Genomic DNA, 15,357 nt, shown 5'->3' with positions numbered 1-15,357 from the left:
AACGAATCTTATCTCAGTGAGTAATTTCTAGGAATAGATTGCGGTCTATGCCTCAGTCCCTTAGAGCCCTTCTCCACAGACAGGCCGAGAGAGATTAAAATAAAGCATAGAAGGGTTCATGGCAGCTTGGAAGAGGAAAAGTTCCAGCAGACTGTGGTCAGCGAAAGGCCTCTGACTTTGTCTGAGTTGGTCATCCTGAAATTAGTAATGAGAGTTTGGATCTTATCCTAAAGTAGACCTGTGACCCGGCTATGGACATTGAAGTTTTTACACGGCCTTTAACGAGAAGCTTTAACCGCTTGCCGACCGCATCACTGGGATGTACGCCAGCAAAGCGGCTTTTCCCTGCGCTGTATTACGTATCTAGTAGGTGACTCAGCACTTCCAAGTAGGGGGCACACACTGCCGGTGCGCCGCTACTGCTGTGATTTGTCACGGCAGAAGCCGATCAGTGGGTGCCGGCGATTGGATGTCTGCCGGCACTCGCCGATCGTCAGGAAAACACACAGAATGGAACTTTGCCTGTGCATACAAGGTAGAGCTTCGTTCTGACAGGGAGGAAAGGATACATTTTTTCTCAAAGAAAGATAGTGAAAGCACCTAACTCAGTACACAAAACACTGGCTAGGCACATATTTAACCCTTTGATCACCCTAGATGTTTAACCCCAGTGTCAGTACAGGGACGGTGCATATTTTTAGCACCGATCACTGTATTGGTGTCACCGGTTCCCACAAAGTGTCAAAAGTGTCAGTAAGGCCCGGTTCACATTGCTGCGGTGCGAATTTTGCACAAATTTGATCCGATTGCGTTGCAAATTTTCGTTTCAAATTCTTTGTGTTCTGGCGAATCTACGGCTAATATTGCATTGAATTCGCATTGCACACGGATCAAACTCACACAGGACCCTTTTTGTACGTAGCTTAGATTCGCAACGCATTGATGTGAATGGCACTAATGGGAAACTTTGTTATTTAAATGACTTGCGAATTTGAGCGATCGCAACGGCTCAAATTCGCAATAGAATTCGCAGCAGTGTGAACCGGCCCTTAGACTTAAAGTGGATGTAAACCCAATTCATGAAATTTGAGCTGGGCACATATATCTGCAGTGTCTTGTTATCTCTCTTCAAAGAGCTAAGTCCTGTAACTCTCTACTGACCCATTCCTCTGTTTTCAGCCAGATAAGAACCCTTTCACACTGAGGCGCTTTGCAGGTGCTATAGCGTTAAATAGGGCTTTCACACTGGAGCGGTGTGCCGGCCGGGCATCAGAAAAAGTCCTACCAGCAGCTTCTTTGGAGCGCATTAGGAGCGGTGAACTCGCCGCTCCTAAAGCGTCCAGGCCCATTGAAATCAGCGGCGCTTTGTGGGCGGTTTTAACCCTTTTTCGGCCTCTAGCGAGGGTTAAAAGCACCCCGGTACCAGCCGAGTAGCGCCGCAAAAAGGACGATAACGACGGAATTTATTTCTTGCTGTGCAGGGACAAAAAAAAATCGATCTCTTCCTCCCTTGTCAGAACGGAATTCTGCTTTGTGATTGGCTTCTGCTGTGAGTAATCACAGCAGAAGCGGGCCGCCAGCGTAAGTGCAGAATCACGTAATATGTACATGATTCTGCACAGGAGGGCCGCCCTGTAATAGTAAATATGCTCTGGGGTGGTCCTTAAGCGGTTAAGCTGGCCATACACTGTTTTTTGGAAAAACTACAAATTAAAACAAGGGTTTTGCCTAGAGATGAGTGTATCTCTATAAAAAAATTATGTGTATAATTTCATTTTTCTATCTTTCACGTTATGTTCCTTTTTTTTTTATATTTCAGGAAAGAGTCCAAAAGACTTTTCCCCACCCGATCGATAAATGGGCCATAGCAGATGCTCAGTCAGCCATAGAAAAACGCAAGCGAAGGAACCCCCTGCTTCTGCCTGTTGATAAAATTCATCCATTGTTAAAGGTAAGTTTACTATCTACCATTATAGTTGAAAGGGTATGTAAGTTCAAATGAACCCCTTTGCACTGACCGCACACATATATGCGGCCTCATGGAAGTGAGCTTTTTTTCTGTGGGGCCACATATTTGTGTACCTCCCTTTGTTCCCGGGAGCGCGCCGCATAGCGTGCTCCCACCACAGAGACTAGGGTCTCATACTAACGATCGGGACCCGGGACTGTCGATTCCGGGTCATCTGATTGCTCTGATAGCCTCTGATTGGCTATCACAATGATCAGTCACTGTGAGCCCGCCCCCTGGGTTTTCGTTCCCCTTCTGAATGAAGAGAAAGATACATTGTATCTTACTCTTCTTGCAGGAGAGGAATTGTAAACAATCCAAGTGTGTAAAAAAATTAAATAAAAATTCTAAATAAAGAATAAAAATAAAGAAAAAAAAATAAGATCAAGGTTGCCAGGGTTATTGTTAGGGTCAAAGGTCACGGTCAGCATAATTTGGGTAGAATAAAAAATAAATATTTGCTATGTGTCAGTGTGCAAAGCAGGATAAAAAAAAATGGAAAATGCGCACCATTCTTTTTGGGCTGTACTACAGGTACAAACAACAACTAACATACACATATGTGGGATCACTGCAGTTGTCAGGAGAATTAATTTTGCGTTGTTTTTGGTGATAAATGATGATAATATCAAGAAAATATACAGCTAGAGAAAAAAAAAATTATTTTTTTTTACTTTACTATTTTGGACCATTTTTCCTTTAAAATAAAAAAAAAATCCGGCGATTTCAATTAACATTTACCAACAAGAGAGAGCCCAATTTGTCCTGAAAAAAACAAGGTATAATACACCTGGATGCACAAGTAATTGTGATGATATGTACGGTTTTACTAACACATGTCAATGTTGCAAGATTGAGCTTAGGTTTTTAGATTCGTTTTACCCTTAGGTGTGAAGGGGTTAAAAAATAAGATGTATATATATATGCTGTATATCTCTGCACATTTTTCCATATTTTATCATTTTAAAGCTTTTTTTTTCATACCCTGCAAGGTAAAGGCATAATGTGCGATAATTTAAACTTACCTTAAAACAAAAGCCCTCCAGCGCCGAGATCTCAGAGCTGCAGCGGGTTCCCATCTTCACCCTTCTTGTTTCTGGGTTCGTGGAATTCTGGCTCTGTGACTGGCCGGAGCCGCGATGACGCCTTCAGCGCGCATGCGCCAGTGACTTCACTGGCTGCATGTGATGTAAATATCTCCTAAACGGTGCCTGTTTGGGAGATATTTACACTACCTATAAGTAAGCCTCATTATAGGCTTACCTATAGATAAAAGTAATGTGTGGAACTTTTGTTCCTCTTTTTAAAGATTGTACAAGTATCTATTTTATTATTTATTACAGGCATTTATATATCGCTGACAATTTACGCAGCACTTTACATATATATTATACATTCACATCAGTCCCTGCCCTCAAGGAGCTTACAATCTAAGATTCTTAACCCACATTCATACATACAAATACTAGAGCCAATTAACTTACCAGCTTGTCTTTGGAGTGTGGGAGGAGCCCGGAGTACACAGAGGAAACCCAGAGAGGCAAAAGGAGACCATGCAAACTCCAGGCCGGTAGTGCCATTGTTGGGATTCAAACTGAGACCCCAGTGCTGCCAGGTAGAAGTGCTGACCACTTAGCCACTGCACTGCCCAAAATACCGGTTGACCCTGGCAGAGATGCACTCAGATCCTCATTTCCTGTTGTGGATTGACAGCTCAGTGCCTTTCCCAGACCAAAATTACAAAGAAGAGGTGTCAGTCATAGAGTAGCAAGGGTTTAGAACCCAATGTCAAATTGTTATTGCTGTCTGTGTCCCCCCTGGGGAGATTCATCTTTGAGACAGTTGAGAATTCCCAAATATTAGTGTTGTTAGGGCAACAAGAGATGAGGTTAAAGTGGTTGTAAACCCTTACATACGGCATACCCGGTGACGGGACTATTCTCAGGTGATGCACAGCGATTAAACAAATCCTCTTACATAAGTTGTATATGTTTATCTGCAGTCTTCTTTTCTCTACATCCATTCAAAGTACGGAATTTATAAACTTGTCTGAGGGTTCCGAAAAAAAGGGACAGAGAGCTACAGAGCTCAGTGAGGAGAGCTCTAAACTGATTAAAGGGAAGGGACAACCCCCCCCCCCTCTCCTCCCCTTCACACAGTGAACAGGAACACAGCTGATGCTGCCAATCTGCTGGAGCTCCCTTTCCTGTCACCATTTTTCTGTTGGTGTCAGGAAAACTTGGCAGAATTGATTCATGCAGATAGCAGAGGAACGAAACAGCAGACAGAAATGACAATTAGTGCTCTGGATTGAGACCCATACACACTATAGAAGGATATGCTTTGTTCGTATTTCATGTCTGAGGCTTACAACCACTTTACATTTTTTTTTAATAAGGACACCTGTTACAATGACTACTGCCTAGGGGGAATTTCTCTTCAGTTTGAAGTGACTACCCTTCACTTCCTGGTGTGTATCCGGGGATACGAATTGAAGGAATATGTCCCTAATGAGATGTAGACAGCATAAAAAACAAAACAAACGGGTTCTATACTTTTCCCAAACTTAAAATAGTATTGGCTAGAGAGATACTTTAAAACCCAGAAGAAGACCCTGTGTTTGACCAGCCCGAAAACATCTGAAAAGGGTATATATTAAAAAAACAAAAACAAAATATATATATATCTATAGATATAGATCTATATCTATATCTATAGATATAGATATAGATATAGATATAGATATAGATATATATAGATATAGATATATAGAGAGAGAGAGAGATATATCTATATAGATAGATATATCTACAGTGTGTATGTGTATATATATATATATATATATATATATATATATATATATATATATATATATATATATATATACACAGAGAGAGAGAGACAGAGATTCAGTGGATCGGAGGTGTAGGAATGGGGCTCAAATAGGGTTTTAAATGACAAAATGCTTAAAGTTGTTGAAGTTTAATATCCCCACATCACCATTTCGTCATTATTATACAGGATTTATATAGTGCTGACAGTTTATGCAGCGCTTTACAACATAAGGGCAGACAGTACAATTACAATACAATTTAATACAAGAGGAATCAGAGGGCCCTGGTCGTTAGAGCTTACAATCTAAGAGGGGGGTCAAGAGATACAAAAGGTAATAACTGTAATGCGACGCTGTACCCAAACAAATTTGATGTCTTTTTTTTTTTCCCCACAAATAGAACTTTCTTTTGGTGGTATTTGAACGCCTCTGCGGTTTTTATTTTTTGCGCTATAAACAATAAAGACTTAAAATTTTGAAAAAAATAAACTATTTTTTACTTTCTGCTACAATACATGATATTCATATCAGTTTAGGCCAATATGTATTCTGCTACATATTTTTGGTAAAAAAAAAATCACAATAGGTGTATGTTGATTGGTTTGCGCAAAAGTTATAGCGTCTACAGAATAGGGGAAACATTTTGGGACTTTTTTTATTGTTTTTACTAGTAATGGCAGGGATCAGCGATTTTTAGCGGGACTGCGACATTGCAGGCAGACAAATCTGACCCTAAATGACACTTTTTGGTGACCACTGACACCAATACAGTTATCAGTGCTATAAAAATGCACTGATCACTGTATAAATGGCACTGGCAGGGAAGGGGTTAACACAAGAGGGCGATCAAAGGGTTAAGTGTTCCCTAGGGAGGTGTTTCTAACTGTCAGGGGGACGACTGACTGGGAGAGATTGCTGGTCCTGATCACTAGGAACTGATCTCTCTTCTCCCCTATCAGAATGAGGATCTGCCTTGTTTACATAGGCAGATCCCTGTTCTGCCTCTCTTCACCGCAATCGCGGGTCCGCTGTATCTAATGCAATGACCGATGTACCGGTACGTCAGTTTACACAGCCGGGCCGTCCTGCCGCTGTATGTGCGGTGGGCGGTCTGGAAGTGGTTAAATAAAACCTTTTTGTTTTTTTCACAATATAATTTTTTTTTTCTTAGATCCAGTGATGTCATCACTGGGTCTCTGTGCTCCTCTGTGCAATGCAGTGATCATTTCCAGTGGAAGGGATCAGCAGGATGATGTACATAGATAGCTTCCTTGAAAACATCAGCACCTTGCCTCAGTACTCCTCTCAAGAGCCCTCAGCCCTGATGCAAGCAGTGCGTGAACTCTTGATGGATGTCAGGTTGGTGGAGTGGGCTTTCCTAGGCAGGCTGTATTTGCAGGTAACGCTCACATGTAATGCTGAGCCTCCATAATCGAAAACTGAAATCCAATGAATGAAAGGGTGGCCTAGGGACTGTCAGACTGGGGAGAAAGGTGCTAGATGATCCTTGACGTCCCGTAGCCATGAAATGAGATGGGCTCTAAACCCTGGTACACACTATGAATTTCTGGGTTGAAGGAAAAAAAGTGTCAGCTTCGGTCGGAGTCATTGTACTAACCATCCAACATTAGCACAGTGATCTCCCCCGTTGAGCTGTTGTGTTCTGAAGCCCCCCCACCAGTTGTTAACCCACTTTTACTAAATCCTATAATCCCTTCTATACCATAGCCAGGAAATGTGTCTGTGTAATGTAAAAAATCTGCCGATCTGTACCCATATAAGCTCCGCTCCCGGCACTCAGCTGACTTATCAGCTCTCTTCTCTCTCCGGCTCACAGATCCAGTGGGCAAGGCCGAGCACTCCCGCTGACGTCAGCCGGAGAGGGGGGGGAAGAGACCAGACAGTCAGCTGAGCACCGGGGGCCGCACTTATATAGGGGGCGGGCACAGGTACGAGCAGACAGTCAGGAAGGGGAGGGGGGAGGAGCAAAGAGGAGACACAAGAGAGCAGGGCTGAGGATGAGGGAGGCACGTACTCTGACCACGGTGTGAGGGCTCAGCAGTCCAGATTATCGTGGTCAGTTGAGAGAGGGGAGGGTATAGCCAGGCAGGATCAGCCAGTTTTTAGGTGTTACGGGGGCCAAATTACACAGCACAGGCACTGTGCTGTATAACATGCATTAAGGGAACAGGATCTGTTTTTTTTTTTTGTTTAGTTTTTTTATTATTTTTATATTTATTGGGTTAACAAACATTTTAATGTTATGTCATTTTTTTTCAGTGAAGGTGGATTTTCTTTAATGTAAAATTGGAGTCTTTGTTCCTCCTAATGTAGAAGATTGGTCACAATGCTGGTGAAAATAGTTAATTGCTTTGTTACCTTGTTGTGTTAGAAATGTTTATATATTTTTTTTTTTCTACTGGTTTAGCAGTTTACCTTCTTCCCATTTTGTTCCTCACAGGAGGTGCTTGGATACAAAGTGGATTATAATGTATGTCTGTACATTGTGGCCGTGTTGGAATACATTTCAGCTGATATTCTGAAGCTAGCTGGAAATTATGTCTTTAACATCCGCCATTATGAGATCTCTCAGCAGGACATTAAAGTGTCCATGTGCGCTGATAAGGTAAGATGATGGTATGCGGTCAGTTGCTGACTTACAGAGAATTGGGTGGAGCTCGTAGACCAGTTCCATTAACAGTTTCAGCTTGATTAGTTGTCTACACCAGAGCCATCAATAATATCAAAGGGATCATTACATTGTTATTGAGGGAGGAGTGGGGGCTTTGTTCTACGGGTATTTTTTTTTTTTTCACAGTTCAAAACAAATCAAATTTAGGTTACCTAAAGCAGAACTTTATACATAACAAATTGATAATAAAAAATGTTCTTTAGCAAGGAACATACAGTACATTCCATACATTAATAATTATGCTACCAACATTAGTGTGTGCTGTAAATCCAGCATTGCTCCTGTTTCTTCTTGCTGGAGGCTGCCATTTTGCTGAACCCAAAAGCCCCTGAACAGAAGTAAATTAGAAAGTGGAACTAGACCCATCAATTTAGGCCCCTTTCACACTTGTGTGACTTGTCCTGCAACGTCACATGACAGGTCGTACCCCATGATTAGTAGTACCATTTCATATCTGTGCAACTTCAAGTCGCAGCGACTTCAAAGTTGGCCCTGCGCTACTTTGGTCTGACTTTCGTGCGCCTTGAGGCCATAGACCTCGAGATTACACAGGCATTTTTTGAAGTGGTGGCAAAATCGCGGCTAAGTTTGAAAGGGGCCTTACTGGTTTCAAAAAACAGTTACATTCCTGAAATGCTGGAAATGCAAACTGTCACAATTGATTGTGTCCTCATCCAAACTGTCAAACCATCAAATGTTTGGTGTCATAACTGATCACATGTGCAGCACCATGGCAGTAGCCATTCATACAGAAGCAGCTTCATTGGCTGTAAGGAATAGGAGGGTTTCATTACGCTTTAAGGCTGTCAGCAGATCGGCCTCTACAAACTCGGCAGTGCCTAAAAATGGAGAGCAACTGAGCATGTGCAGAGCAGGGTGAGACAGTGTATTCCTGGATTTTAACACAGTATAGACACTTACTTATTTTTAATGTTTTACATAGCTCTACCTGCAAAAGGGGCCAGTCTGAAGGGATCTAGCAGGGCTTAATTTTCTTACTAAAGTTCCGCTTTCAAGTGGTAATAAACCACGGATTATGTCGAACACAATAGAAAATAACATTTGGGTTTGCATTAGTGGTCCGCCAAAACATATCAGCCGAAAATAGTTTTCGGCATGCAGGCGAAAGAAGAAAAGGTGCCGATTAATGGCACTGAAAAGGGGGCAGGGTCCGTCCGGATGCTGTACATTGCGGGGGTGTCATCCATCGTACTCTCCCTCCTCCTCGCTCAGAGCGGCTATCTCCCTGTGTCACGGAGCTGAAATGTCCCACCTGCTGGGACATTGAATCAGTGTGATGTATCACAGAAGGCGGGACATTGTTACTGCGGCCGCCCGGCCCCGGAAATTCAATCCAGCTCCGTAAACAGCGGGAACCGCTTTGACCCGGGCACTGGTGAGGCTGCATCTGATGGGCACTGGTGAGGCTGCACCAGACAGGCACTGGTGAGGTTAAAGCTCCAATAAGGACACAAACAAAAATCTCATGGGGATTTCAGCCTTGCTCTACTCTTCTAAAAAGAAGCATTTTTATTTCTGTATGTGTTGCTGTGGAAAGTTCTCCTTGCTTCCTGTACAGGGGGTTCTATCCCTTCCTCACTCACTCAGGACTACGAAAAAACAAAAAAAAAAAAAAAAAAAAAAAAAAAAACAAGACTTGAGGTACACTGTAACCTCTTCACTTGTAGCCTGTGTCCCTTTTAATAGGATATGTACGCCTGCGTGGAGTGAGAAGGATTGGCCAATAGTGTAACAGAGAAAGGGAGGTGAGAAAGGGATATCGCCACTCCAGGCAGGTCAGATTGAAGTGAACCTCTCCTCTAGTTTGGAAGCCACAGATGCTGGCAATGCATATAGCAATGAAATTTGAGAAAAATTCTGGAGCCGCACTCCAAAAAATAGCCTTTATTTGTCAAAAGGAATCAAAAAATACATGCCACAGCAGAACGGACAGAAGATCTGACGCGTTTCACACTATCAAACAGTTCTTTATTTATAGAAATTATTTAAGCACTGTTTGATAGTGTGAAACGCATCAGCTCTTCTATTCGTTCTGCTGTGGCATGTATTTTTTGACGAATAAAGGCTATTTTTTGGAGTGCGGCTGTCCAGAATTTTTCTCAAATTTCAGAGAAAGGAAGGTGGAGAGAGGTGCCAGGCAACCAATGGTGTAGCACAGTTTATTAAGAAGAATTTAAAATCAATAATGAGTTCCACTCGCAGGATAACAAGGTGTAAAAGTCCTGTGCCCGGATGAGCTCCGGGGGGTGATCCCGCACGGGATCGTGAAGTCGGTACTCGTGGCGGCGACTCTGGTAGATGAGCAAGAGAGGACGCTGGAAGAACAAGCTGTCATGAGCTGGTGAACACCTGTCAAACCTCTGGATAAAACAGCCAATCCAAACACGTTTCGAAGGCTAGCCACGCCTCCTTCCTCAGCTGATGATGAGCATCAAACAAAGAAAGCTTTTTATGGCTGCTGACAATTAACCCTTAAGGAAGTACCGGGCTGAAACGTAAAGGGAGCGGAAGGGAAATGCTCCATGTACACCTATATCCATATATAAAAACACATATGTATGTACAAGAATTATTATATAAAGACATTTGTGAACACATGTACACTTTAGTAGATTAAAAACTGATAATAATGATAATAATCGACCATATGAGTAGAAAGTGTATAATAGAGGCATAGTAGGTGGTCCAGGATGATGGTAATAATAGTAACTATTACTACATTGTTACAAATTCATGGCTACAAAGTAAGTAGTCAAGAGTGTGGGTGATGTGATAATGAAGATAATAATCTTCATATAAAGTAAAATTGTGTAATAAAAATGTTTTTTAATTTAATACGAGTAGTAGTAATAATAACAATGATAGGTGAATCTAAACAATTAAATAATGGTAGTAGTAATAGTAACCATGGTAGTTTTATAATACAATGCATTAGATGGAATATCTATGGCGTGCTGAGTAAGCATCCACCGCATCATAGGAACCGCCAGGAATCAGGGAAATAATATTATCGAAGGGCCGTATCCTGTGTAAATAAGGAAAAGGGGAAAAAAGGGGAATTGTGTAAATGGAAAGTAAAAATAAAATTTAATAATAAATAATTTTGTTTGCTTGGCCAATCATGTGACTACTGTGATTGGCTGTCAGTGGTCAGCCACATATAAAGGTAGCTGGTTTGGTCTCCTGAATGGACGGGGGATGTCCAACATGCTCCATCTTTCCACTCTAGGCTCAGTGAGTCAATGATTTCAGTAAATGTCCTACAACAATAGTCTGGGTGAGGTGGCTGGCTGGGTGTGTGCGTAGGTATAAGGTGTTCAGTGCCTCACTTTGTAAACACAGTTTGTGTTTCATTTGATAATATAGCTATGGAAATGAATTGGTACACAGAAAGTGGGAAGGAGAACTCCAGACACCACGCCATGCTACAAACAGGAAGAGAAGCCAGGGTTTATAGAGGACCTGTCACAAACCATGGCAATTCACTCTGAGCAGATCATGAACTAAATGATTTATAATGTTGCAGGCTGTTCAGGGCCATTCAGAAGTGTGGCACACAGGAAGATATAAATGATATTGTCAAAAGTATTGGGATGCCTGCCTTTACACAAATGAACTTTAATGGCGTCTTAGTCTGTAGTGTTCAATATTGAGTTGGCCCACCCTTTGTAGGTATAACAGCTTTAACTCTTCTGGGAAGTCTGTCCTCAAGGTTTAGGAATGTGTTTATGAGAATGTTTGATCATTCTTCCAGAAGTGCATTTGTGAGGTCAGGACTCTGTAAAGGCCAGTCAAGTTCCTCCACCCCAAACTCGCTCATCCATGTCTTTATGGACTTTGCTTTGTGCACTGATGTGCAGTCATGTTGGAACAGGAAGGGGCCATCCCCAAACTTTTCCCACAAAGTTGGGAACATGAAATTGTCCAAAATGTCTTGGTATGCTGACGCCTTAAAGCGGAGTTCCACCCAAAAATAGAACTCCCGCTTTTCGGAATCCCCCCCCCCTCTCCAGTGTCACATTTGGCACCTTTCAGGGGGGAGGAGGGAGCAGATACCTGTCTAATGCAGGTATTTTGCTCCCACTTCCAGGCATAGATATCCACGGATATCTACGCCACATCTGGCGCCTCCTCCGCCCCCCCCCCCCCCCCCCCCCCCGCTGTCTTCTGGGAGACACACAGGTCCCAGAAGACAACAGGGACCAGTTGGGTTGGTGCAGCACGACTCGCGCATGTGCACTAGGGTACCAGGAAATGAAGCTGCAAGGCTTCACTTCCTGATTCCCTTACCAAAGATGGCAGCAGCACCCGAGAGCCGAGGGATGGATCGGCTTCGGGTGCTGGCATCGCGGGCACCCTGGACAAGTAAGTGTCCAGCTGCAGTATTTGTAGCTACTGACTTTTTAAAAAAATAAATAAATTCGGCAGTACTCCCGCTTTAAACATTCCCTTCACTGGAACTAAGGGGCCAATCCCAACCCCTGAAAAACAACCCCACACCATAATCCCCCCTCCAACAAATGATTTGGACCAGTGCACAAAGCAGTGATCCGAGCAGCTGATTAGCACTCATTTAAGTGTATTTTTTCCAAAAAATAGTGTTTGAAAAACTGCTGCGCAAATACCATGTGACTTAAAAAAAAAAAATGCAACGACCGCCATTTTATTCTCTAGGGCCTCTGTTTAAAAAAAAAAAAAAAAAAAATATATATATATATTGTTTAGGGGTTCCAAGTTATTTTCTAGCAAAAAAAACCTACTTGTAATCAAAGTGTCAGAATAGGCCTATAAGAAAATGTGTCCCCTTTTTATTTTTTTTTGTAACTAACCTGCTTTTCTATACTGTCTGCCAGGTCTTGATGGATATGTTTGACCAAGACGATGACATTGGCGTTGTTGCATTATGTGACGAGGAGCCTTCCTCCACAGGAGAGCTGAACTACTACGAGTTGGTGCGGAATGAAATAGCTGGGGAGAGGCAGTATTTGCGAGAGCTGAACCTCATCATCAAAGTCTTTCGGGAAGCTTTTCTCGAAAACAAAAAGTTGTTTACATCCAATGTAAGTCATTTGTTTTTCATTTTCGTGCTGCGTTCCATGTTAGTGGATCCTTTCCTGGTGACCACAGCAGGATATTCTTGGAAATGCATCATTGCAGTATGCAAAAACAGGTCCTTACAAAACTGTGACTGCATGATTTTAAGGTCTCCGGTCCTTTTTCTCCCTTATATTTGTTTAGGGTACAAATGGCTCTGTCTACAGGGCTTTTTATTAGAGATGATTAGAGATAATTAGGTCTCTTGTTTGGTTTTTACTGTTACTCTCACTTCCAGACAATGGTTTCACCAGACAGGTCGTAGGGGAAAATCTGCAGCAGGGACACTTACAGGAAATAAAAATCTGATGGGCATTCTTGCCTTTTCCTATTCTACTAAAGAAAAGCATTTTTATACCTGTCTGTGTTGCTGTTTGAGAATTTCCCCCACTTCCTGTCTGGTAAACGATTGTCTGCAGGACAGCATGAGAAGGCAAATCTCTCTAAAGCAGCCCCGGGATAGCAGTAGAAACCTGACTGGGATTTGAACACTTTCCTACTCTTTCCAAAAAAATTTTTAATCCCTTCACGTCAACGTAATGCAAATATTGCGGACTTCGGCTTCAAGCGGTACTAGGGTGATTCCTGTAGCTGCAGGCTTCACACCGGTACCGTTTTTTAGAGCTGATGGTCGTCTTTCTTGTAATAGCTGATGTGGCTAATCAGCTTGGCTGTTATTACAAGCGGTTGGAGGGGACGGCCCACCTGGGCTCTCCCGTCCCAACTACAAATTCGGAATCGGCTTTAATCGGGTCTCGGATCTAGTGTCATGACATCACTTCCAGTTTACTAAAGCCTTAAAGGCGCCAGATTTTAAAAAAATGACACTAGTCAAAATAGTCAAACTTTAAGCGCAAAGGAGGGATTTGGAGTCTTATAGATCCCAGATCGCTCCATAACGAGGACCTGTCAATGCCTATTACTGTCACAAGGGATGTTTACAAAAATGATCAAATTTTTTTTAAAGCGCTCTATCCCTCCATGCTAGTGCGCAGAAGCGAACGCATATATGTAAGTCACGCCCGCAAATGTAAACTGTTCAAACTACACATGTGATTGTTAGAGTGAGAGCAGTAATTCTAACACTAGACCGCCTGTGTAATGCTAACCTGGTAACCGTTAACATTTTTTAAAGCGTCACCTATGGAGATTTTTAGGTACCATAGTTTGTGGCCATTCCACGAGCGTGTACATTTTTAAAGCATGACATGTTCGGTATCTTGCAGCATCATCTTTGACATTATACAAAAAAAAAAGTTGGCTAACTTTATTGTTTTGTTTTTCTTAATTCATAAATGTGTATTTCTTCCAAAAAAATTGCATTTGAAAGACTGCTGCACGAATACAGTGTGACATAAAATATTGCAATGATCGCCATTTTATTTTCTCTAGGGGCTCTGCTTAAAAAAAAAAAAATATATATATATATATATATATATATATATATATATATATATATATATATAAATGTTTGGGGGTTCGAAGTCATTTTCTAGCACAAATATACTGATTTTAACTTGTAAGCAACAAGTTAAGCTCTTAATTTTCCTAGTGTCAGAAGAAGGCTTGGGCTTCAAGGGATTAATGCCTGAAGCATTTTAATGACCTGTATCCTGTCTATATTCAAAGCCTGATTTGGTCATAGGATTCCATTGTTACGATTGGCTAGACACCAATATAAATTCGTATATTGGTGGGTGTCACCTCAAAAAACCAATCCAACCAAAAAAAAAGAGAAGTGAAGTGGCACATGACACCAATTTATAGCGGAAAACGAGAACATCAGAAAGGGCGCACTGACCTACCTAGTTCATTACCAACGTAACCAGTGCTCAGCCAGTGGTGTAGCATCCAAAGGCTAACACACTTCAAGGATAGAAGCATTGGGTTTGGCACTGACGAAGAGAGCTTGATCCTCAAAACGCATTTGCCTTTGGATGCTATGAGGGCTTCCCACACCACTGGCTGAGCACTGTGGATCTTGAGGTGGTCTCGTCTGCACCATTTTACATGCCTATGTTCGCTAGGAGTTTGTAAGTAGATTACTTTTTTTCATTCAATAAAAATGGTTATGTTGGTAATGCACTAGGTCGGTGTGCCCTTTCCTTTGTTGATGTTTTCAGTGCTTTTAAGGACACCCACAAGTCTTGTGAAGGCTTCAAGACTTTTGGCATCACACGCATCAATCGGGGAAGCATAAAAGAGAGAGATACACACATATTCCCAGCCACCACAACTGAGTGTAAGAGAGATGTATACTGCCAATTTACAGCTACCATATATTATGTTAGAGCAAGTATTAAAAAATGATAAAAACAAAAATTAAAAATTCAGTATCCTGTGTCTGTACCAGATCCTGGTGCCCCTCCCCAACCCCCCTTGTAAACCCAAAATCCCCCCCACCATCCCCAGAAAAAACTCTCCCACCTAGGTACCCCCCACCCGGCATATGCAGGCAACCCTTAAGATGAATGTGTGCATTGATTAAATTGGCTACACAATGGGCACCAACGCAAATTAAATCTTGAGTTCTATTTATAGGTGATAATTGCATAGTATAGGCTAGTACTGGACACCTGGAAAGAAAAAACCAACCGGTTTTATAAAATGAGTATAGCCTCCCTAAAAGTAGTCCATAATTTAGTACATAGTCCACAACATGTAGTAATGTGTAATGGGGTTAAAGCGGAGTTCCACTGAAATTTTTTT

The 15,357-nt window shown here is 42.0% G+C and overlaps 1 protein-coding gene across 2 annotated transcripts in view; it reads left to right on the top strand.

Moving 5' to 3' along the window:
* Positions 1-15,357, top strand: part of SOS2 (SOS Ras/Rho guanine nucleotide exchange factor 2) — a 117,910-nt gene that overhangs the window by 37,983 nt on the left and 64,570 nt on the right. For both annotated transcript variants that reach the window (XM_073609434.1, XM_073609433.1), the window contains exons 3-5: positions 1,820-1,951; positions 7,303-7,467; positions 12,408-12,614. In XM_073609434.1, the coding sequence (XP_073465535.1) occupies positions 1,820-1,951; positions 7,303-7,467; positions 12,408-12,614 (504 nt within the window). The remainder of the gene's footprint in view (positions 1-1,819; positions 1,952-7,302; positions 7,468-12,407; positions 12,615-15,357) is intronic.

The sequence above is a fragment of the Aquarana catesbeiana genome, linkage group LG13 (genome assembly GCF_042186555.1).
Source record: "Aquarana catesbeiana isolate 2022-GZ linkage group LG13, ASM4218655v1, whole genome shotgun sequence".
Lineage (NCBI taxonomy): Eukaryota > Metazoa > Chordata > Amphibia > Anura > Ranidae > Aquarana > Aquarana catesbeiana.
The sequence above is the reverse complement of the archived record's forward strand: the minus strand, read 5'-3'. Positions and strand labels throughout refer to the sequence as shown.